The following is a 24,393-nucleotide window of genomic DNA, read 5'->3' on the forward strand; positions in this document are numbered from 1 at the left end:
GAATCACTCATCCTTCTAGAGTATGGCTCAGAATTTGCAGTAATTTGATCACCTAATGACTCTTCAGCCAAACTGTGCTTAAGCTCCACGTCGTGTTTGTCATTTTAAAGGCAGTTTTCAGCATTCACAAAATTCCCTACTTATCCTACAATCTTGGTTGGATTTAAGTGAAACCAGGTCGATCTGTCGTGGATATGATTTTTGGGAGCTTCCTTCACTGGTCGGTGGATTTTAATTCCCATGACTTTGTGCGATACAGCCAACCAAAGACGACAACAAAACGCCATTGATGCTATATTTACATTTCACTACTGACAAAAGTAAACTGTTCACATATGTTTTCTTTTTTGCATGAAACATTTCCCATGCAACACATTTTATATTTACAAATACAACTTTCAAAGCAAATATCTGAGTCAACACTTCACCAATCACACACAGGTACAGTTATCATTTAAAATTTAGCATAACTGACATCCTAAACATGATGCAAGGGGACCGCAAAAGGAAAATGACACATTTCTGTATTATTGCATTATCTAAAAATACACATGCATCCATATGTAGCATCACATTTAAACTAAACTCTCATTAACGTGACAGTGGCTATCCAAAGTACCGGTGATGCTGCAGGATTCATTTCACTGATTGATCGATGTGATCCAACTAAAAAAATGCATGCTTTACAATGCACAAATGTTATTTCTGACTTTCACATATTAAGAAAAAAAAAAAGAAGTCCCTATTTAGTTTGATGTGAAACTGAAAAAAAAATCTAATGTCTTTTAGGGGGGAGCAGGCTTTGCTAAATTGGCCCTGACTCTTGCTTGATCCACAGCATCCAACATGTTCTTGCTGTCCATAGCCAGAGTGTGTGCGGCAGCCAGCATCTGTTTCTTACACTCCTCCTTTAGAGAGGTTATGGCATTCTGCTGAGCCAACCGCATTTTGCTGATCAGCTCCCCCATGTCATGGTTCAGCAGCTTCTGGGTGCCTTCGATCTGCGATATTACAGAAGACCAATGGATCAGTTGTTTAGATTGGCGCTTTGATGACTGAGTTTTACGTTTTGCCAGCTCTTCGGATGAGGAAATCTGGCGTTGCGTCAGTACTTTTGTGATGCAAAAATATGGATTCTGGGTGTCCCCCTCCAAAAAATGTAAACTTTAAAGGAAAGTGTATCATATTTGATGAGTTTTTGTGACTTCTACATCAGTGCGATTTTTTTAAAGTAAAAAGTTTCAAGAAATAAACTGAAAAAAATGTTTTGTAGCAAATATTATATAAATTAAAATGCATATATTCAAAATCATATTTAATGTTCTTTGTTATGTCAGGAGGTTCACCGAACACTATTTTTAAAAAGAAAATTGAATTTTCTGGCAATTTTTTCATGGTTCGGGATTTAAAGGGATAAAATAGTTGTATAGTTTTTGCTTTGTTTGTGTTTAAAGGGATAAAAATGCACAGAAAGGAAATGAAATAATAAAATAATGCTGTCATACTGTACCTCAGTCCTCACAGACCCGTGTAAGGTGGGCAGTATCTCATCCACACTGCTAATTAAATCTCTTAATGCCATCCCAACAGACTGTGGGCAGAAATCAATACAGAAATGACTCAGGAGCTTTGTCTTTGCATTTCAAAATGTGGCATTAAAGCAGCAACAAACTGTAACACTGAAGTGCAAAGCAGATCATTTGTCTCAGTGTACCTTGATATGGGTAATGCATTGCTCTGGCTGCAGCCCAGCGATGTCATTCTTGAGCTGGACGACTACTTTGACCAAGTCCATGACGCAGTGATATACTTTGTCATCTGTGCGGTCAAGCTCAGCTGTGGGCGCAGGCTGAAAAAGGAGTAAATAGGTTTTAAGAACTGAAATATTAAATAACATCACAAGACACTTACTTAGATAAAACAGTGGCATCGATGCCCGTTCAAAAAAAAAGGACAAATTATGAATAATTTTTCATCCAAAAATCAAAGCTATTAAATTAAATGATGTTTTTCTATGGCCTAAAAATAATTTTAAGAAAACTAAATCTGCTTACCTTTGCTGTGAGTCGTGGCGGCTTCTCAGGCACTGCTGTATGGCAGAAAGATGAAAAATATGACAGATGAGGAGAAATAGCAGATCAAATACATAAGGAGCGAAGGAACATCTTTAGATCATTTTAGATGTGAATCTGTGAATTGCTTTGAGTGCTTACCAATCTCGATGTTAGCCGGCTAAAAGAACAAAAGAAGGATCTCATGAGGACGAGATGAGGAATTTTTACAATTCTACACTTTCTAATCAACAGTTCGCATTATGTATTGACAACAACGCACAAAAGTAATCATAATAATTGATGCTGCTGATAGTTATATGAGACCAATCAGCTGGTTAGTTTAAGCAGAGAAAAGCGCTTAAAAACCCAGTATTAGGTTTATGCCCCTGCTGCCCTAAATTAACAGTATTGGTAATTACCAAAATCATTTTTTGTGTTTCTGTATTGATTATTACACCAGTGTGAACAAGGTGTTTAATCAAATTGATATTTTTAATGCTAAAATTAAATGATTCTCGTTATCCATTAATTTTTAAATGTACTGTTTCATAAAAAGCAGGGAGGTGCTCGTTTCTAAAGGGACATTATTATTCTTTGATTAAGATGTCAGTTATTCATGAACAGGAAAATTCATTTTAGTGGTTGAATGTTATGCCTGATTAATTTGACTCCTCAGGGAAGTCCAGTATGCTGCCTCAAACTTGCACATAGAAGGTCACTTTCAGCTTTAACAAGTTTTTGACAGATTTCTAAAATATTTGCATGTTTTCTTTATGACAGGTCATCTAATTAATTTGTTAAACACTGCACATCATCTAGACTTGATAAATTAGCCTTTTAATACTTTTTAAAACTTTAAATGCTTAATTAAAGTGACAATACTCTTAAATAACACACTTCCTGTCATAAATGTATATTTCAAATTAAAAAAAAGGGGAAAGGCTTTGCAGGATATATCATGTGGATGCCTCATCAAAGAAAATAACAGTCAAATGACACAAACATACATTATTTTCTAGGGTTATAATAACACTTTATATATAAATATTTTATTAATATTAAATATATAATAATTAAAAATGTAATAACGTATATCATGTGTTTATTTTATGCGGCTCTGGACCTTTATAGTAGTTTTGGTGATACAAATATGTAGTAAAGCTTTAGTTGTAGTATAGTAGTTTAGTACGGTGGCCCTGTGAGGCCAAATGGACTGCAAAACACCAGCAATAAGAAAAACGCTGCAAAAGCACACAAAACACAACGGAAATAGAAAAAGCGGAAATAGGGAAAAAGAAAACATAAATAGAAAACACGAAAACATAAATAGGCAAAAACTGATTTCCAAACGCACAAGGGAAGGTTTTCTGGGGAGACAATAACCCGACGGACCAGTTGCAGGAACCAAACTATGCTAAGATTTGCGCTGGGAGACACTTAAAAGAAGTGGAGGATCTATCGCAAAGAAAAGGTGAGCGGTAAGTGTGTTAGCCTAATTATTAGCCTAAAAATCCATACATTAATCATGAGATTAAAACACACTAGCATATTTTGGTTTCTGCAACTGGTCTGTTGGGTTATTGTCTCCCCAGAAATACTTCCCTTGTGCTTTTGGAAATCTGTTTTTTCGTTTCCGTTTTTCCTATTTCCGTGGGTGTTTTGTGTGCTTTTGCAGCACTTTTCTTATTGCTGGTGTTTTCTTACAGTCCGTTTGGCCTCACAGGGCCACCGTACATCAGACAATGGCATGATAGATAGAAACTTATGCACCTGAAGTCTATTTAATAAAATATCTAATAAAAAATTTAAACTAAGTTGACTAATAGTGGTCTATACTGATCCCTGCAGGAAGTGTGACCTATGACGAAGCTCATTTTTCAGTGATCACAAACAGTCACAACTGGACTGACAACAATGTAGAAAAAAGAAAAAAAAAACAAACATTTACTTTGTTTGTATTTTAGGTATCTGAAAAAAAATTATGTCTCCATTGTAACTAAATTGATTCACTAAACTGCCTGTAATTAAAATTACACTCTGTACAGGAGCACACCTACCTCTGGATTGGCAGTATCTTCTAGTCCCATGGGGTCCTGCAAAGAAACAGGCAGGTTCATTTTATACAACAGAGATATAGACCCTCTCTTTGGAACTGTTATCAAGGGCACATTCAATTTAAGACTAGTGGGGCTTTTTGGATGGACAAGTAGGTTGATATTATTTAACGGTGCCTCGTTCCATGTAGCCTTCACAGCTACACTGCATTCGGACCCAGAGGAGAACAGAGACACAGAGAGGGGTTTGACAAAAGTAAAGGATGCTCTGTTCCCCACCAGCAGTCTCTCCTCCTTTTTCAGCCACTTTTTATCCTCCATCATCTGCTCTTTCTGCTTGCGGAGCGTTTCATGTATCTGGTGTTTCTCCCTCTGCCACAGGAGCTGGGCGTCTTCCCCGGTGTTCCGTTCCACTCTGAAAAACTCGTTCTCCTACAAGTACAACGATGGAGAAGTGTAATTACAATGTTACTAAAACAATCGCATGAGTATCCTCGTTCGACACAGTATAATACAGTGCTTTAGTAGGTTGTGCAGCTAAACCTTTAAAGGAAGTGCTTAGTGTCTCTTACCCCCATGCTGCGGCGCCGGGGCGACTTCGCAGGTAGTGCGAGAGTGTTGCTGGAGTCGACAGGAGACTGATAGTCACATGGGCTGGCTAGGTCAGGTGAGCTGGCACACAGAGCCTCATTGAGCTGCACAGATACAAACAGACACACACTTATATATGGAAAAAAATTAAAGCTACCTCAAAGGATGTGTCTAGAGGTTGCTTAAAAGTACCTGAATGTGCAGACCAATACTGAGTGTGTTCCCAAACCGGGCTGGTTTCATTCTTGAAGGCTTCAGGAAATGTAAAAGATTATAAAAATGCAATTTGTTACATCGAAATTTTAAGACTGAGCAGTAGGTAAACTTAAAAATAATTTATACCTTAGGCGGGGGGTCAATGTTGAACTTGGACTCAAAAAATTTGGTGGAACGCACTCTGTCTCTCTCTCTCTCCGCTTCCTGCTCCTTCTCCATCTTGTGGACATCACTGTTAAAGATAATGTTTTTAAGGGCTGTGTAAAAATCCTTTGCAGTCAGTGCCTGAAGTTTAGAACCCATGGACATCAAAAAATGCTGTTTAACCTACGTTGAGATGCTATGTATTCACTTTTATCTCCAGTAACTGAAAATATGCTCTTTTGACTGACTTGGCCACAGACAAAATATATCCAATCTTTTTGTTTTGAGAAATTCTTGGGTTGCTTTTGCAGTATGCTGTTAAGTCAAATTGTTGAATGTTGTCATTGTGTTTCTTAAATTTGTAAAGTCTTAGTTCAAGCAGTAGGATCAAAGAGATTCCTTTGATCCTGACCACCTCTCCAGCCACTCCGAGGTTTTATTGTAGATACATTCTATCTGGAAGATCTGTTTCTTGTGTTGTAAGCTTCCTGCTTTTCTGATCCTTTTGGTGAGCAGGCGGTTACACACACACACACACACACACACACACACACATACACACAGTGCCTTATCTTAGAACCATTGGGGGGTTTTACGGTGGGAGGTGCTTGTGTTGTGTTGTATTGTGTAAACTGTAACTATCATGGAAATAAATAGCTGCGAGGGAAGCTACTCTTTGAAGGACTTGGGCTAGAGATAGGTAGCCTGGTCCATAGCCTGGTTCTGACCAAAGCCTTTCCTCGTTAGCGAGTTAAAGACCGGTTGAAGATGTTCTGTTTTGTCTTGTGTTCTTCATGAGGAATAAGTCACAGTCACACTAACTACACAGTAAAGGGTTGATGGTTTTCCTTATTTTCCGTCACATGTATATAGACAGGATATATTCTCATATTAATCATGATGTCATCATCATGTAATCCCTATGAGCCAATTGCTCAAGATTCAGACTACAAACTTGTAGCCAATCAGAAGCCAATCATTGTTTCAGTCAATGGCTAAAGTGACGGGCTACAAGAAGATAAAATTTAAAAAAAAAACTTCTCTAGTGGAGTCAAGAATAGAAATATGAAACTAGAAATGAGTAAAATAAACCTTTTTTTTTTAACATAGCACTATGAGGCCAATATCTGCTTATGCAGATAATCACAAACCTCAACTGAAAAAGATTGGGCCCACTGACCAAGCCTTAATTAAAGGATCTCAATCCATTTGTATTCTTCATAATCACTTCTTTTAATAATGCATAAAGAATTACCTGATCTTCATAACCAACTCAGTGAAACTGGGTCTTTCACTGGGGTCGTAGGACCAGCAGCGGGTCATGAGTGAGTAGAGGGCAGGAGGGCAGTTATCTGGTTTGGGCAGTCTGATGCCTTGCTCCAGCTGGTTGATCACAGCTCTGTTCTCAAGCCAGAAAAACGGCTGCTGTCCACCACTCATTATCTCCCACATACACACAGCTAGAAAACAAAACAGAAACAAAAATAAGCTCGGGAATGTTCACCCTCCAGTTCATTATTCATTTTCAGATTGTGTAATAGGCTACAAATAGAAAATATCAGACAATAAGGATGAAATTCAACGCATTAACAATAGCAAACAAAGACAAACAAATGCCACCTGAAGCAGTCATTGTGGTGCTTGGTAATGGAGTTAGTAATAATTATAACTATTCATTATTCATGTTTTTGATTATTTTTCATTAATTGCAGTTTTCAAAAAAGTTATTTTTCCACCAGATGAAGCTCAAAAAGCTTTATTTTGCTTTATTTTACAATAAGCTGTGTAAAATAGAATATTTCATTCTTGTACTTAAAAACAATCCATGGCTCTCCGACAGGAAGCAGCTGTTGGGTCAGAATCTACCTAATATAGTGCTATAATAAAGTGACATATAAATAAATTATGGTATGGTAATATATCTCATGTTTTTAATGCATATCCTATAGCTTTATTTTAGCTATATCAGCCTTCAGTCCACTTTATGTCCACAGTTGTATCAGTCACTGTTGCAAAAAGAAATACATGAACTAAATAAGATGTATTTTGTGAGAAAATATTACAGATCTGGGTCAATAATAGTGTTTAGTTCATGCTTAAAAATTCATAATGGAAATCATAAGTATGGTTGAATTCAGTGCATGAAAACATACAGTGCAGAACAAATTCATTTTACATTGCTGGCCACATACAGCCCAGTTTGATCTTAAGTGGACCGGATGACAGAAACTCCCTTTTCTGTCATTGTAAAGATATTTAACTACACATTTAATCTCTAATATATTTAATCATGAAAAAGAAGTGCAATTTCAACACCACCTATCGGTTTTTAGTCATTATATGGCTGCTTTGGGCTTAAATTGTAAGAGATAAATGTGAAAATTACAGAAAACTGCACAGACTGACCTGGAATTGGAAAACGTAACTTTTTTTTAAATCAATTAACAGGATATATCTTTTTTTTTCTGGGGACGAGCTGTAAAAATCATAAATTTTATAGCATATAATGAAAAAGCAGGAACTCTATTACTTATTTGCATTGGTTTAGTGTGAATGGCCATGGTCTTTATCAGTAGGAAGGAAAAGGCTAAAATTTATGCCCTGCTTCACATTTTCCAAAGTCGTCCAGTGGGCCAGATTGGAGTCTTTGTCAGGCTTATTCAGGGTCACAAGGCCTGGGCCTTGTGTTTGTTTATGTTTTAGAAAAACTGATTTACCTCAGGGGAAGATATCAAATAGTCAGGCATCATAAAGGTAATTCCTCACTCTCTTAGGCCTCAAAGGTCAGAGGATGCCAGTGTTTCAGTACTTTTGTAAAAGCACTAGGAGTAAATACACATGAAAGGCTGTTAGGTTGGGATATTGAGCCTTCTGAGGCTTAAAATTCCCCCATGTAAACCATCAGTGTTTGAGCTAAAAAAGCAAAACAAAGAAAAGAAGAATAACAGAGTCCACTGTTATGTGTGTTTGTGTGCACGTTATCTGTAATGTAGAGCCATATCAGCTTAAATAATCCCTGCCTCGTCATAAAACTGTGTAGCCCTTGTTTCGGTTGATTATTAACCAGTAACCTGACCTTTTTCTATGTGCGAGTGTTTCTTAGTCTCTTGTGCAGCAAACCCTCAAAATGTCACCGTGCTGTTGAAGGTAAATGCGTAACAAGCTCACCAAACATCCACACGTCACTAGCTGAGGTAAAACGCCTGAAATTAATGGATTCTGGGGCCATCCACTTGATTGGTAATCGGGTCACAGATGCTGCAAAGAAATTAGCACACTGCATTATAGTCAAGATAGTCAAAGCCATGGTTTTTAAAGATTTTTCCAAATAAGTTGATTAATTTGTGTATTTGTTTTAAATATGCTTTTATTTTTCTATTGACAAGGAGACATAACAGACGGTGGTTTAACTGTGTAGATCCTTTAATCTAAAATTCTGATCAAAATTATTACGTCAATGACTTAAAACAATAATGTGAACTGAGATCAAAATGTAGGAAAAACATAACAGAAGCGTTTACAGTTAAAGTATTTTATAAATCTAGCTGATATTTTATGTTTATTGCATGAAACATTTGTGTTAGTTCATGAGTGTCTCTTTTACCTTTGTAGTATTCTTCATCCTCTATGTACCTCGATAGACCAAAGTCTCCAAGCTTCACACAGTCCGGACTGGCGACTAATATATTCCGAACTGCTATGTCTCTGTGAGCGGACAGGATTGGAGGAAAGGTTGATGTTTATGTTGGTACAGGTGGATAATGTAGGCAAGATTCAGGGGAAATGTAAATAATGCATGTTAAAACCTGAAATTGTGCACTCAAACAGTCTGCAGACACAACTCAATGGAACATGTTGTTCTGCTGTTTCAGTACAACTTTCCTCATTTCAATGTTTTAAGATTAAATAAAACGGTTTTCCAAAATGTGACGACTTCATCACTCAGTCACACTAGAGTTAAAATACGACGGTAGGCTCCTCTCCTTGCAACTAGGAAAAAAGGCTGCATTCAATTTTTTAGCTGGTGGACCGATTGCAAATAGTTGCAGACCAACTGTGTTGCCTGCGTGGCGCCCACTTTCAATCAAAAGGCGACTGAGTAGGATGCCTTGTGGGAGAAAACCCAACAATACAAATCCAACTCTTTGAATCAACTTGAGATATTACGTCCGCTTTGTTTGCCATGAATTAACAAAGAAGCATGCCTCACCTGGCCATCAAACTGCTTGTCACTACTTGAACCTCTGGAAATGGAGGACTATGTGTAAAAATGGCTGTAATTCTTAAGATGAAAGTGTGGATTACATTTTAGAAGCAGACCCTCGAGTAGACCCAGAAGCCACAGGAGGGATTATATATCTCGACTGTCGAGAGTCGAGATATATAATCCCTCCTGGACTGGAAACTCCTCGGGATTCCCCAGGAGGAACTGGAAAGTGATGCTGGGGACAAGGATATCTGAAATACCCGCCTAAGCTGGTGCTACTTTTATGTCAGACCATGATCATTTATGCTCAAAGGAGGCAGAGCTTATAACACTGTAACCTTTCTGTTGAATAAAAGCATTCATTTTTTAATTAAGAAGAGAAAAAAATGTACCTGTGTACCATGTTAACCCCTCCGAGGTAGACGAGAGCTTTGCAGATCTGCAGGCTGAACAGCACTAAGGTTGTATTTGTCAGCTTTTCTTTGTTTTGAACCAGGTAGTGTCCCAGCTGCAAGAAAGTCAATAATGCGTTTAATCAGTCAGGAATTCACATGTGCGACATCTGCTGTGGCATCCAGAAGCTACACTAGTTTAAAAAGAAAAAAGAACATATATTAAATGCATATTTTGTATAACCAATCAGGAAATGAGGACTAACCTCCCCATACTGATAAAGCTCCATGACAATCCACACGGGATTCTCCTCTATGATTCCAATCAGTCTGACGATGTGGGGATGGTCGAGGTTCTTCATGATTACTGACAAACACAAACATCACAACTTATCAGGACAACTCTGTCAGTTACTGCTGGCACAGTTGTGGTGAACGTAGCAGCTGTTTTAGAAATCTTTTTCTCTGCGTACCTGCTTCACTCATGAATTTTTCCATCACGTCAGGTGAACAGTCTTTGCAGGTTTTCACTGCCACATTAACTCTTTCACCATTCTGTCCAATTAAACACATGTTACTGCACATTCACTTTGCGTGCTGCCATTTATTTCGAATGCAATCATGTATTTTATAGATGCTCTGTAACACACCGCGCTTAAACCCTTTAAACTTACAGCTTTTTTGTATACTCCGTCGTAGACTTCCCCAAAAAAACCCTCGCCGAGGATTCGGCCGAGAACAATGTCATTTCGGTCGATGCCGTATTTCACAACTGCAGAGCAACAGTAACAGTGAACATTAAAAAGTGAGTTTTCACAGGTATGATCCTGCAACAGAATTGAATAAAGACTTTTCCGAACCTGATTTTGGCCTTTCATCAATCTCACAGTAGATATCTGAACCTAAAAATGCAAAAGATCTCATTTTTATTGTCTTCATAATAACGTCACTATTAAAAGGAATTTGGTTTTTAACTATTAAAAAGTGTACAGCATAGGTTGTTAAAATTCTGAGCTCACCCATACTGTGTCTGAGCGAGCTCGTCTCTCTGCTGCTCCAAGGAAAAGACAAAATGGGGGAAAGCCAAAGTCAGAAATGTTCAAATTAGAGCACTGACTGCATAAGTCAGTAAAACAGCCACTTACCCAGTAGGAATTTCAGGTAGGGAGGTTCTTGCATTGGCATCTAGGATAGGAAGTAGTAATGAGAATCCAGATTGACTTTTAAGAATATATTTCAAACAGCTTTTAAGACAATGGTCAATCTTTAAAAACAATATGTTGCCCTTTATTTAATAGATAAATCTTACACACCTCTATTTGGTCGGTGGATAACACTTTCATCTGTGTTGTTTTCCAAGCGGCAGTACCCGTCAATAAGATCAATCATGTTCTCAGCCGTAGCGACCGTGGCCACATTGATGGTCAGACGCTATCAATGAGGACACAATGGCATGTCACAAAAATACATAGACTGAATGGCCAGTTTAGAAAATACCAATAACTCATCAGCCAACCACATGGCAGCAATGCATTTAGTCATGTAGACCAGCAAATGCTCAAACATTAAAATAAGGTGAGCTAGGTAAGAAATGTGAGTTAAGTGACTGTGAATGTGGCATGGCTGTTGGTGCTCAGCGTGCTGGTCTGAGTATTTCACACACTGAACTTTACAGAGAGTGGTCCAAACAGAGAAAATATCCAATGAGCAGCAGTTCTCTGGACGAAAATGCCTGGTTGACGCTAGAGGTCAGAAGGAAATCACCAGAGTTCGAGTTGATAGAACGGCACAAGTAGGTGTTGAATGCACAAGACATCGAACCTTAAAGCAGATGGGCTACAACAGCAGGAGACCACACTATGTGCTGAGGCTACAATTCACACAAGCTCACCAAATCTGGACAACATAAGATAGGAAAAAATGCTTGTTTAATGAATCTTTAATGTTGCTGCAACATTTGCTTAGTGGGGGTCAGAATTGGGTCTAAAACACATAAAAGCATAAATAAATCCTGCCTTGTTCATGCTGCTGGTGATGCTGTAACTGTGTGGGGGAAATTTTTCTTGGTACATGTTGACCTAGCACCAGCTGAACATAGTTTCAACACCCAACGCATTTGCTAACCATGCCCATGCCTTTCTGACCACAGTGTACCCATCTTCTGATGAAACACAACATGTCACAAAGCTCACTGCTTTCTTGAACATAGCAATGAGTTCACTGTACTAAATGGCCTCAGATCTTAATGCACTAGAGCGGTGAAACGCGAGATTCACATCATGAACGTGCACCCGACAAATCTGCATTAACTTTGTGATGTTAATATGGATCAAAATCTCTGAGCAATGTTTCCAGCACCTTCACAAATCTGCCACAAAGAATCGAGGAAGTGCTGAAGAGAAAAGACAGTCCAATCAAATACCAACGAGGTGTACCTAACAAAGGAAGCTATTGAGTGACATTCTCTAATATTTCAAACTATAGGGAGCAATATTACACTTACTTGCTTCGCGCCCTCTATGTCAAGATTTAGGAGAGCCTTGCCATCGTTCTGCGATATGCATTGTACTTTCTTAATTTGTTTGAAGTCAGCTAAAAACACAGCCTGCCACACAAAAGGAATGAATGCAATGATTAAATTATGATTGGTGGCAGGTAAGTTAAACCTGTGTGCGAGATTAACAAAATCTTAATCACGCTTACAGCTGAATCCTTCTGTGTGCGTTGGCGAATTCCTCTCCCACCGACGACCAGCTCCACCGACAGACTCCAGCCTTGCTATTCACAAATAAAAACATTTGAAACATTAATACCTCAAACAGTAAATCTACAGCTCTTGGAGTTCTGGACAAGCTTAACGAGATCTATTTTGTTATTTATGAATAAGACACGATTCATTGCTCCAGATGAACATCATGTTCCTGCTCACCACTAGTTCACAGGGGAAGGCTTCTTCATCGTAGCTGACGAAATCCTTAAGCGTCTCAAAAAACTTGATCATGCAGTCATCCTCCTTGAGTGTTGCAAATTGCTGAAATGTTTGCTGAATCATCTTCCGCAGGGGCCTAGGCTGGATCACAGCCACAGAGATTTGAAAATGGTAAAACTTTCACTTTTGGACAATAGTGACTCAATATTAATTTGCAAAGGAAGTCTCATAAATTGTGGGTGCCTGTTTAGGTAGGACACACTAAGTCACGTTTAGAGAAATTTACCTTCATGCTGTTAATCAGTTGCTGTGGAAAGAAAAGGTCCAGGCCAACTTCTTTTCTAAATTGGTAAAACAAACAAAAAACCTTAGAAGAATATTCAGAATTAAAAACATACTCTAGAGCTTGAAAGGCAATCTATTGCTGATGTTAGCTGTTTGTCAAACTATTGGTACTGGCATTTATAATGGCCAATAAATATAAATAAAAATTTCAGTTAAAGCTTTTTGGTAAGGAACAATAAATAGCTACACATATTTAGGGTGTCTCAAAGAAATAAATAAATGTAATATATAATAATGTATCGGCTTTTTAAATCATCATCATGTCATTTAAATTTTATATTGAGCTTGCATCAACCGGTATGCAGCCTGTTTGAATTGGTCCTGATTTTCCTTCATGCTGTGACGTTTTTTCTTTGTCTTTTGCTTAGTATTACATAATTTCCCTAGGGATTAATGAGGTATTCTGATTCTGATTTAATATTTAAAAAATGGTCTTTTAGTTTAATTCAAGGCATTTTTAATCATGTTTTGAAGCTGAGGGTTCACAACCCATGAAGTGTCACTTTTAGGGTAACGTAATTTAACAACACCAGTTAAACTGGATTTAAAAGCCCTTAATGTAATATTAGAGCGATAACTCTTTGTACTGTACAGAAAGTAAAAACTTACTCTAGCAGCTCAAAGTTAGATTTCTTTTCAAGACCTTTTGCATTCATGTCTTTGTAGAACCGCCTGTGAAAACAGAGTGAGAATAAAGATACAAAATGATTAATAAAAATAGAGGCAAATGTGAGCAGTTTAACTATTCTATAGCTTTTGATCATTCTATTAAATACAAAGCACAGCAACACGGGTTAAGTTATGAAATAGCCTGCAAGAGGGAGACAATTTGAAAGTGTACAGTAAATACACCCAGTTCAGTCACCTCACACTCACAGCGAGGTAAGGAATGCAGTGACTCACCTGATCTCCAAACAACCAAGCTGCAATGCCATCCCGTCACTGACTTTACTGGCATGATACTGCATGTAATCACTACGCACCTATAATAACATGTCAAAAATTTGAGTTTTATGCGAATACCAACAAAACAATTCTAAATAGAACTTCAAACAAAGTCAGTCAGGACTCTTTAAATCAAAAGAAAACCATTTCCGCCTAGAGTGATTATTACTTGACTTTGCAGCACAAAACCCAATCTGTCATCAATGACAACAGGCTTCTTTAGTAGAGTTGGGTTGCAAAGCGACTTGCAAAGGCAGCAGCAAATTTAGCTAGGCTTAAGCAACTAAAGTAACACACTCTGCACGAGATTTGCTAAAATGATGCACAGGATATCAGTTAAACAACAACAAGTACAATAGAGGCAGGAAGCTTTTATGACAGGATAACAAATACAGTTACCTGTTGGTAAAAATACACAAAGGTCGATCTGTCATCTTTGAATTTTTCCACAAAATTCACAGGAATGTATCTGATACGAAGGTCATATCTGTGCTCGAAAGGAAAATATAGATATCAGCTTACAAATAAAACTCAATACAATAAAGCTTACAAAAAGTACATATGTTAATTACAGATTAATATCCTAATAGTCCATCAGTACCTCCACTCAGCTTCCAGATGATTGCTCTCATAGCGCTTCTCCACCTCTCCGACAGTCAGGTCTGGATGGAGCCAGTGAAGTTCTTCTGACTTCAGGTGCTTTAGCATGAGGCCATAGCATCCTGCGTGTTGAACGTTTGGCCCTAAACGCCCGCTGACCAGAATCGAACGAATGATAGCCTGAAGGAGAAAAAAAGAAGTTTAAAAAATACTTTTTGAAAAGATTTTTGGTCATCCTTCAGTTTATTGAAATTTCTGGTTTAAACTCGTTTAAATATGTAATGGCAATAAAATTATAACATTAAGTGGTGGAAACACGATTTGGCACTTCCCTTTTTGTCTTTTTTGACAATGAAATTCTCTTCCCCATATTTTCTGGGCTACACTCTCACCCTAATTTGCCAGGAGTTGTCACATTTCACCAGCTTGAAATTCTTGCCCAGGTTGTTGTTGGTGCAGAAGCACACTTTAAGGATTTTGACAGGTCCACCATCCCCAGAGAATTGTTCTTCAGGGCCAGCCTCTGTTTCATTTTGTCGTGGACTGGGCACCTTCCAGGACAGGGTGTCACCGGACATCACCTCATACATTGTCAAAGCTGGGTTGGCATCATCACATCAAAATCATCCTTTAAACAGAGAAAAGAAAAACGATACTTTATATGCATGGTGCTTTTTTTTTTTTTTAGATGGGACATCTGGGTAAACAAAGGTTTAACTGGAAGAACTGAGTGATAATAATTTCTTCAAAAGAAAAGGACACACTGTTCTGTGAGTTGCTTCATTATACTACTACAGTCATGCAATGCTTCACTTTGAAGCTGTGATCTTTTGCCATGTGGCTGCTATGATTCATATCATTTTTTCTGAGATATCCAGATTACATTCTTTCTCAACCAGATTTCAAGTGAGGACCTGCAAGGTTTTGGAGTAAAACTAATGGCTGCTCTCAAACCGTTTTGAGAGCAGCCATTCACAAACATGCAACAAAAATGTACAATGAAATATTGAATTCTTTGCATTTTCATCTCCATAATATTTTGCTACTAAACGCTGTTTCTCTATTAACAGCATTCCTTTTGCCACCTGTTAACTACCAGTTCATCCAAGTGACTGGACTTCTTCGACTTTGTGGAGACATTTGACCTTTCATCCAAGAGGCTGCCTCAGTTCAATTCAATTCAATTCAATTCAATTCCATTTATACAGCACCAAATCACAACAACAGTCGCCTCAATGCGCTTTATATTCTAAAGTAGACACATACAGAGAAAAATCCAACAATCATATGACCCCCTATGAGCAAGCACTTTGGCAACAGTGGGAAGGAAAAACTCCCTTTTAACAGGAAGAAACCTCCAGCAGAACCAGGCTCAGGGAGGAGTGGCCATCTGGCGCGACCAGTTGGGGTGAGAGAAGGAAGACAGGATAAAAGACATGCTGTGGAAGTTCTAAAACCAAAATAGTGGAGAGTCCCTTAAGAGGACATTTTTAGAAGTATAAAGTTAGTTAGCAGTATAAACTCAACCACCTACAACATTTCCAAGCTCCTTGCCAACATCCTAGCTCCCCTTGTGGGGAACACACCACAACCCACCATGAACGACCATGACTGAAAAGAGGAGGTTGCTTACGACACCTCTCAGCCACCTACAATGCAGTTTTAAAATGACTTCCCAGAAGCTTAAAACCCCAACTCACATCTTGTGTCAGGTGACCTCAATAGGTCGCGTGATAGAGTAAGGCGAGGTCTCAGAGCGATTTCATGTGAAACCTCTGGTGGTAATAACCCACATGTTTTTTCATACATTGCCTCATGTGATGACGCACATGATTCATAGTGGGTCAACAACCCTCTTATGGAGCTTGGACCCTCTTAAGGGTTTAAATACCTGGAACTCCTGACCATTTGGTTTCAGAGCTGAATGAGCCGTCTTTTGGATAAGAGTTCAAAGAGTATATCAAAGTAAGACAGGTGAAACACTGTCACGAAAGTTAGAGGTCCAGTTGCTTTCTTTCCAAGGTCCTTAGGCTAACCATGACCTGGATCACTGAGAACCTACACAGAAAATCTGTCAGGCAAAAGAATAACATAATTCATGTTGCTTTGTTCAAACATACATTTTTAATCTCGTGTTTATGGTCATTATAAACTTTGTAGTTAAACTTTCTATTAATTTGGTGTTAAATGCCATTTGCGGTCCAACTGCAGAGACTACTAGCTCACCGGGGGAATGTAGCAATGTTTTTAACACAACTGTTGGTATGAATACCAAGGTTATGCATAAGCTTGGTATGCATACATTGGTATACTCTTTAGACAAAAAAATAATATATGTAGCTGCTGTGTGATGCTATTCTGTCAACATGGACCAAAATCTCTGAAGAACATTTCCAGAATTTTGCTGAATCTATACCATGAAGAATTAAGGCAATTCTGAAGGCAAAAGGAGGTCTGACATAGTACTTCATTAATGGAGCGACTGTTGAGTCGTTTTTAAGTATAAGAAATTGGCTTCTTTGAGTTTTATTAAAGGATAACTTAGTCATTTGAAATTCTAGGAATTCTGTTTCTTCTCATTTATGTCCAGTATGCTATAGCTAGCAGGCAGTTAGCTTACCTTTAGAGCTATATATTGGCCTGTCACAAAACTATCAGTTTTGCCGTATAAGTTGTCTTTTGATTTCAGATGTAAAAACCTTTTACATCACAAATACTTGTAGTAATTTGGAAATATTGCAGTTGTCTGACACAGCAGGCCAGACTCTATAATGTGCATTTTCTGCAGCACATTTAGCATAGCACACATCTCAGCTGAATAGATGGTGGCACAGACTCAAAGGTGTCAGATTCAGACCCAAAAATCCAGCACCAGTGATGCTCTGTTTGGTACAATGACTGGAATAACTATCTAAGCCTGAAGGTGTCAAAATCTGCCTACCACCAAAACTGATAAGATATGCTAACTGCCTCCTGGTTCAGCATTACGTTGAGCATACAGACCTGTCATTCTAAATCCAAAATACTAAAAAGCAATAAAGACCCCTCCTTCTATAATAATTGTTAATGTTTTATATATGTTTGTTTAAATCTAGTAAGGTCTTTAGGTCTCATACTATGATTTGCTCACGAGATTGGCATAGACTATATACATAACATTTAACTAAATCTTAATTCATTTTTTAGTGTTTTTTCTTAAACCAATTTTAATGGTTTTGAAGCCACTGCAGCTTTTTTCAGCTGTCACATGACTAACACACCAAGACAGACAACCAGTCATGCTCATATTCCCCCTAATCTAGGATCGCCAATTGACCTAACAAGCATTTTGGGACTGGAAGAAATCCACAGTGTACCTTGAGAGAGCAAGAGGAACAGGTAAACTGCACACAGAAAAGTACCGGCCGGTCGGCGGATTCAAATCTGAGACCTTCTTGGTGTGAGGCACCAGTCCCAAACACTGCACCACTGTGCTGTCCTGAATTAAAATTATGGTTTGTTAAAACAACATGCAATGATAAAAAAAATAAAAATAAATCCTTTCTTTTTCATGTAGGAATATTTATCTATCCTCCAAGAGCAGATAGGAATATTTTTAAATGCATTCGAGCAACAGGAGATTCTGCACTGACCATTTGGTGATCTGAGATTTTAACAGTTCTTATGGCTGTGATAAAATAACAGCTATAAAAACACTTTTGGAATTAGACGATAATTTGCTCACTGTTCTGAAAAGCAAGGGTGCTGTACACCCTGTGACCAAACAGGTTACGTGACACAGATAAAGGCAGGAATTACCGTGTGAACAAAAACTAAATAAATAAATGCACAGAAGCTCTTACCGTCTTATTCTGCCTGACCAATCAGAAACTGAAGGCTCAGCAAACAGAGCAAAAGAAACTAGCTGCAACATGCGTACCTCACAATACTGTCGATCGGAAAAGCGTCTTCTGTCTGTCATGAGGTGTTTCCGTACAAATGAAACTCCACGCTGTTAGTCCGTGAGGGAGCCGAGCAGCGTTAATTCTTTCAGGGCTTTCTGCTGCTTTTCGACTGTGTTTGTTAGCCTGAGGCCATGAATTCCCCAGCAGGGCTGAGTGGGTGTGTTTGTGTGTAAGTGTGTATGTGTGTGTGTGCGTGTGTATGTGTAGAAAAGAAAAAGAGAAGATGAGTGTGAAGCAAAGGCAGCATGTTACACCATCACCTGGGTGTGGGCAGCCTGAAAGAGGGGTTCCAGGAGACAGAGTGAAGTTTAAAATTACTTCCAAGAAAAAACCTCCATGGACTGAACATGTGGATTCCACTGATTGCTGTCAGTAAACCTAAACCTTACATACTGCTACAAATGGCCAAACACCATTGCAAAATCCTTTGTGACAAAATATTTGCATAAGGCTTATTACACAGTATACCATGAAGGGTTTGACGTCATAGGGTCAACAACAACCACAACAACAGCAACAACAAGACAGAAAAAAAAATCATCGAAACAAGACCACTGGTTGTCGTAAGGTCTTAAACACGCTGTTGGGCAAGCGTGTGAGACTAGATTTAGTTTTTAACACTTCAACACACAAATCAGGAACAACGAGGCACAGACATGGACAGGTCCCTGTTTAAACTGGGCTTCTTACCAAGTATAAAGACTGGCTTTAAAAGCCAAGCAAAGTATTTCTGGAAAGAGGCGAGCGTTAACAAAAACCTTTTGTTTGTTGGCGGTGAGTCACAATTAATAAAAAGAAACAAAAACCTGACAACACACAAATATAGTCAACTGAGCACTTGTGTCACTCAGATAGACCAATTTATCGCTTTTTAATGATTTCAGTTCCTCTTACGTAACTGCAGATTACTTCCTTCTGACTTTCGGACTGATGGTAAAAAACAACCTATGCTTTTTTTAGGTTTTTGAATTATTGTGATGAAAGTAATAAAGAAAACAAGTCTCAATTCAATCATTAACAAAAATAATTTCCCACAAAATGGCAGGTTAGATTTGTTGCCTTTCTTTGCTCATTTTACAACCAGATAGATTCGATTAATATATCAATGATGAATTAATAAATTTAGAAATAATGTTCAGATACCTCAAAGTAAGGTCCTGTGTTTTAATGGCAGTGAGCTCTCTTGATTATAGGAAAAGAGCCATCCAATTCTAGAGAAGGACAGTAATGTCAGGCAGAATGAGCTCTCAAAAAAAGTCAACACACACACACAAACACACACTTTTTTTAAAATCCCCAAGTAAAATCACAAAATCACAGACAACCATGAAGTCTTTTCTTCTGATTGTCTGTAAAAACACTGTTTTTTTTAGTTTTTTGGTTCATAAGTGAACAAAAGTGACACTTGCCAGGCACACGCGTTGTTGCCACTCACACACTGTCATGCTGGCACTTGAGTTGTTATGGTAACGACTGTTCTCTCCAGGGAGTTTTTTTTTTTTTTTTTTTAACACAAACTGAGAGCGAGGTGGAGTGAACTAACTCTTTCAACACTCATCCACAACAGAGGCCTCAGCGGGACAATAAGTGGAAATATTCATTACCGCAGACAATTATCTAGAGGAGTTACTGCTGTATGTCTCCGCTATTATTCTGCTGGGATCTAATGAAAACAGCATCAACTGAGGAGGGCGTATGGACGCTGATAAATGAGAAGGAAATTCCACAAGAAAATGAGTGGCAAGGCAGAAACTTTAAACAAGGCTGCAGTTAGAGGACAGGGGAGGGTGTACAGAAACGCTAAACTGATTCTGCAATGCAGTAGGTCTCAGAGAAATAATGGCCACCAACACGCAGCTGGGGAATGTCTAACACACTGTAAGGTTCTTTTGATTACTTTCATCCTTTTTTTATTATGTGAAAACTTGCTTTTTGCTAAGTTTAAGCTTGCATATAAAACTTTACTCCTGTTTACATTCAGTATTTGGAAAGCTCCCATCAGAGTGAGACCAGTTACACTTAAGCTGCAACTCCAAGTTCATTAATCAGTTAGTTGCTTGAAATAAAAACAGTCTCTCTTCATTGTTTTAAGCGTTAAACATTTTTGTTCAAGCTTGTGAAGTGATCTGTTTTATATAATTGTGAAAAAATAATGGTAGGTTTTTAGTCCTTTATTAATTGTTCATTAGTAAGTATTATATCAGTAGTTGCTGTTCGGTTCAGTGTTATTTATTTTGCACCAATCACAGGGACAGTTAACTCAAGGCACTTTATAGTGCAAAGTAAAGACCCTGAAAAAAACAGGGGGGAAAAACAGCAATCAAAAAAGCCTCTCTGAGCGAGCAGTTAGTGACAGTGGGGAGGAAAAACTCCCTTTTAACAGGAAGAACCGTCCAGCAGAACCAGGCTCAGGGAGCAGCACCCATATACCAATCCTCATATGAAATATTTGATGCTTTTATTTCACGATCTTGAGTTTAGGCACTGCCTTTCTTGAACAAAGTTCAAGTTTTCAAGTTTATAATTTGCAGTAATTTAAAGTTTGTTCACTACATTCAACCTCTCCTTTTAGCTGTAAACTTTCCTATTCAGCATCCATCTAAATGACTCCTGCATTAAAGCAAACATGTATTTAAAGATATGACCATATGTTTTAAATTACTGCTGAGAGATGCTTGTCATCTTTTCTTTTAATAAATGAAAAGCATGCTCGGTTGACTGACTTGCCCGTTGCAGAATATCCCATTTCACTGCCTTGAATAACTTGTCGGTTTGCACCTTGTTGCAAACTCTCTATATTTACATTCATGCAGACGCCTCCATGGTAGATACTGACAATGATACACCTATCTCCCTGAGTGTGTTCTTGTCTTCTTTAGATGTTGTGAAGTTGTTTGTCTTAACCATGGAAATAATCCTGTCATCACACACATTAGTCATCTTCTGTGGACTTGCAGGCCTTTTGGTGTTGCTGAGGTGGCCAGTGCATTCATTGTTTTTTAAGAATGTACCAGGCTGTTGATTTGCCCGCTCCTGAAATTTCTGCAACTCTCCGATAGGGTTATTTTGTTTTTCAGTCAAATGACTGAGTCCTTCACTTTTACTGACATTTATTTGGGCCTAAGTGAAAAGTTATAAAATAAAAAAAATCTAGTATTGATATTAGTTAGGCTTTCTATTTTGCACATCCTCTGACAGCCTCTCGGGTTTCTTTCTAAAGCAGCAGCAGCAGCCAGACAGCTGTGTATATGGAAGACACTGTGTTTCCCAAAATCTGTCATGACATGCACACCTGACAGTAACATCCATTCCTTGGACAAGTCTCATCACATGGTGTTTCTGGGAATTGGTATCGGAAAACTCTCACCGGTCATTATCTTACCTATCTTACCTACCTTTTTTACTATGTGTGTGTATATATATTAGAAACAAATCTTACTCTTGATATCTGACAGTAAAAAAAAAAAAGTTAATTCCTCTCCTGTAGAGATGATAAAACTACAGCAGTTATTGTGTAACCTCTGTTCCTGGTGGAAACACAGCGCAGGCAGACACTCAGACAGGCTTACTCTCTAAACACATTTGTGCTGAGGGTCTGCATATTGCAACGTCATGACCCCAGGCACTGGAATGCGGCGGGCTGCCTCCTCACCTGCACAGACATGCTTTGATAATGAACAAAGTTTTCTTTCTATGTGAAAAAACAGCAGCTAGGAGTCCACAATCTGCCGTGACACTCAGCTGCTTATCCTGAAAACACACTTGCACAAGCCTCACATTTTTTTCTCTTTCCTATCAGTCAAAGATAAATATTGTAAAACTCACGTTTGTGGATAGTTTAAAGAATGAAAATGAATGAAACAAATTCTGGATTTGCATGCTTGTGAGATCGTATAAATGTTGGTCAATCAGTCTTTTATTAACTTGTACAGTACATTTGGGCCTATGGCAAACACTCGGATTAATCATAATGGTTTGTTCAGCAGTATCTGGAAACCCATGTGCTCACAGAAACATAAACACGAGTTAATCTTTGAGTCTTACCTGATTCTGATTGAACTTCCCTGAAAATAAAAGCTTTATGGAAAGTACAATTCCTCCCGGAGAGCCCTGGGCACGTCAGTTCGCCTCTCGCACTGTTAGTCGAGCAGAAGGGGCAGGTAGCCACTCCCTCACCTCTGGCGTGCTGATCTAAGGTGAGTCCACTTCCTTATTTCAGGAGTTTTTCATGATCCGGGATAAATAAACTGTCTCCCCAACAGTTTTGAACTGTTTACGACCCAGGAATGATTTTTGGAATATAATACAAAAAAGAGAAACCGAGTTCTTTAAAATCAAATCTGCACAAACCCTGTCCTGAAATATTCTTATATTTATTCTCTCCCGTCTAACAAACTTTTTCCTCTACGTTAAGTCACCTTCACTGGTGTTATGTTGTAGCTAAATCTTCTGAACACCAGAGGGCGCTGTACGCTCAAAAATATCGGGCTGACGTTAAGCGCCAACCTGCAACCTCCAACTATTTGTATAAGCAGATATAACTCAAGTCCTGAATGCAGTTGTCTCATGCGACCTTAGATCAGCTATTATTTTTTCCTTATATAGCTCATGTTATAAAAAAGTGGACTCATCTACACTGAACTTTCCTGTTGAGGTTTTAGATTTCGTTGATTATAAGCAGAAGGACAGTCTTTAGGATAATACAGGTTTGAAGGATGTTTATCTCCTTTAAACCCTTTATTTAGTTAATGCATACATACAGTCCAAAGCATCACTTTTCTTAGCAGGATAGCGGTGGGTTTGGAGCCTATCCCGGCCCCTATCCAGGGTACACAGGGCTAATTTAGAATCACCACTTAACTAATTTCCTCCCAGTTGGGCTGCTGGAGGAAACCAGAGCACGTGCAAGCTCCACATAGAGGTCCCAGCCAACCAGCCGCAATGAGGAAAATGAGCCAACAGTGTTTACCACTTACCTATAATTTTCTTTAGAAAGGTAATTCAATCTAGGGACGGGCGTTATAAGGTTGCTCGATCTATAAATGGTTACATGGTTCCATCCTTGTACAAATTAGTGCAAATACAATTTATATTTAAACAAATATACTCACCGGCCATTTTACTTTTGCACTTGGGTACACTGTGGTCATAAAGGGGTGGACATGGTTGGCAATTATATTCAGGTAGGGTGTGGTTAAATATGCCCCACACTATTACACAAGCAGCACACTGTACCGTAGAAAAAAGGCAGTTTTTAAATCTGTGCTTTCATCTTTTTTATGCCACTTTCTGACCCTTCTATCTGAGTGTTAACACAGAAATAAAAACTCTTCAGACCAGGCAATGTTTTTCCGTCTTTGTCCAGATATGATGTAGCCTCGGTTTGCTGTTCATAGCTGACAGGAGTCCCACCTGATGTGGTCTTTTGCTGCTGTAGCGTATCTCCTTCAAAGTTCAATGCTTTGTGTGTCTTCTGCATGGCTTGGCTAGTGATCACACCATTGTTGTAGCTAAAGGCAATTGCACTAAACTTCTGTAGAAGCAGTCTGGCCATTCTCCTCTGGCCTTTTGACATCAGCAAGGCATTTTCTATCAGGGAACTTCCTCTCACTGGATATTTTCCCTTGTTCAGACCATCCTCTGTAAACTCTAGAGATGGTTGTGTGGAAAATCCCAGCAGATCAGCAGTTTCTGAAATACTCAGACCAGCCCACCTGGCACCAACAACCACTCCACCTTCAAAATCACTTAAATCTCCTTTCTTCCTCCTTGTGATGCTCCATTTGAACTTCAGCAAGTTGCCTCAATCGTTTCTACATGCCTAAAGACATTGATTTGCTTTAAATATAATTGGCTGAGTGGATATTTGAGTTAATGAACAGTTGATCAGTTATGTCTAATGAAATGGCCAGTTAGCTTAGATACATGAGTGATGTGTTTTTGAAAGTAACTTCCTGCTTGTTGATACTGCA

At 38.5% G+C, this 24,393-nt stretch overlaps 1 protein-coding gene across 3 annotated transcripts; it reads right to left on the reverse strand.

The window, feature by feature from the left end:
* Window positions 1-213: 213 nt before the first annotated feature.
* On the reverse strand, window positions 214-22,598 carry ptk2bb (protein tyrosine kinase 2 beta, b). Of its 3 annotated transcripts, none has more exons than XM_040017130.1 (31): window positions 22,466-22,598; window positions 14,870-15,105; window positions 14,479-14,657; window positions 14,277-14,364; window positions 13,836-13,915; window positions 13,542-13,604; window positions 12,874-12,928; window positions 12,588-12,728; window positions 12,362-12,436; window positions 12,162-12,263; window positions 10,972-11,089; window positions 10,804-10,843; window positions 10,678-10,709; window positions 10,519-10,560; window positions 10,333-10,430; window positions 10,132-10,213; window positions 9,925-10,025; window positions 9,659-9,774; window positions 8,664-8,764; window positions 8,228-8,317; window positions 6,315-6,519; window positions 5,042-5,147; window positions 4,892-4,951; window positions 4,681-4,803; window positions 4,388-4,540; window positions 4,112-4,147; window positions 2,214-2,232; window positions 2,055-2,089; window positions 1,715-1,849; window positions 1,511-1,591; window positions 214-1,001 (listed from the first exon to the last, which is right to left on the reverse strand). In XM_040017130.1, the coding sequence occupies exons 2-31, from the start codon at window positions 15,065-15,067 to the stop codon at window positions 786-788; spliced, it is 2,970 nt and encodes a 989-aa protein (XP_039873064.1). In that variant the 5' UTR covers window positions 15,068-15,105; window positions 22,466-22,598; the 3' UTR covers window positions 214-785. The 3 variants fall into 3 exon arrangements, with proteins under 3 accessions (XP_039873064.1, XP_039873065.1, XP_039873066.1); XM_040017131.1 differs by lacking the exon at window positions 22,466-22,598 and adding an exon at window positions 18,397-18,806; XM_040017132.1 differs by lacking the exon at window positions 22,466-22,598 and adding an exon at window positions 18,320-18,806.
* Between the last annotated feature and the right edge of the window lie 1,795 nt (window positions 22,599-24,393).

Source organism: Simochromis diagramma, unplaced genomic scaffold (genome assembly GCF_900408965.1).
Source record: "Simochromis diagramma unplaced genomic scaffold, fSimDia1.1 OVJJ01000802.1, whole genome shotgun sequence".
NCBI lineage: Eukaryota > Metazoa > Chordata > Actinopteri > Cichliformes > Cichlidae > Simochromis > Simochromis diagramma.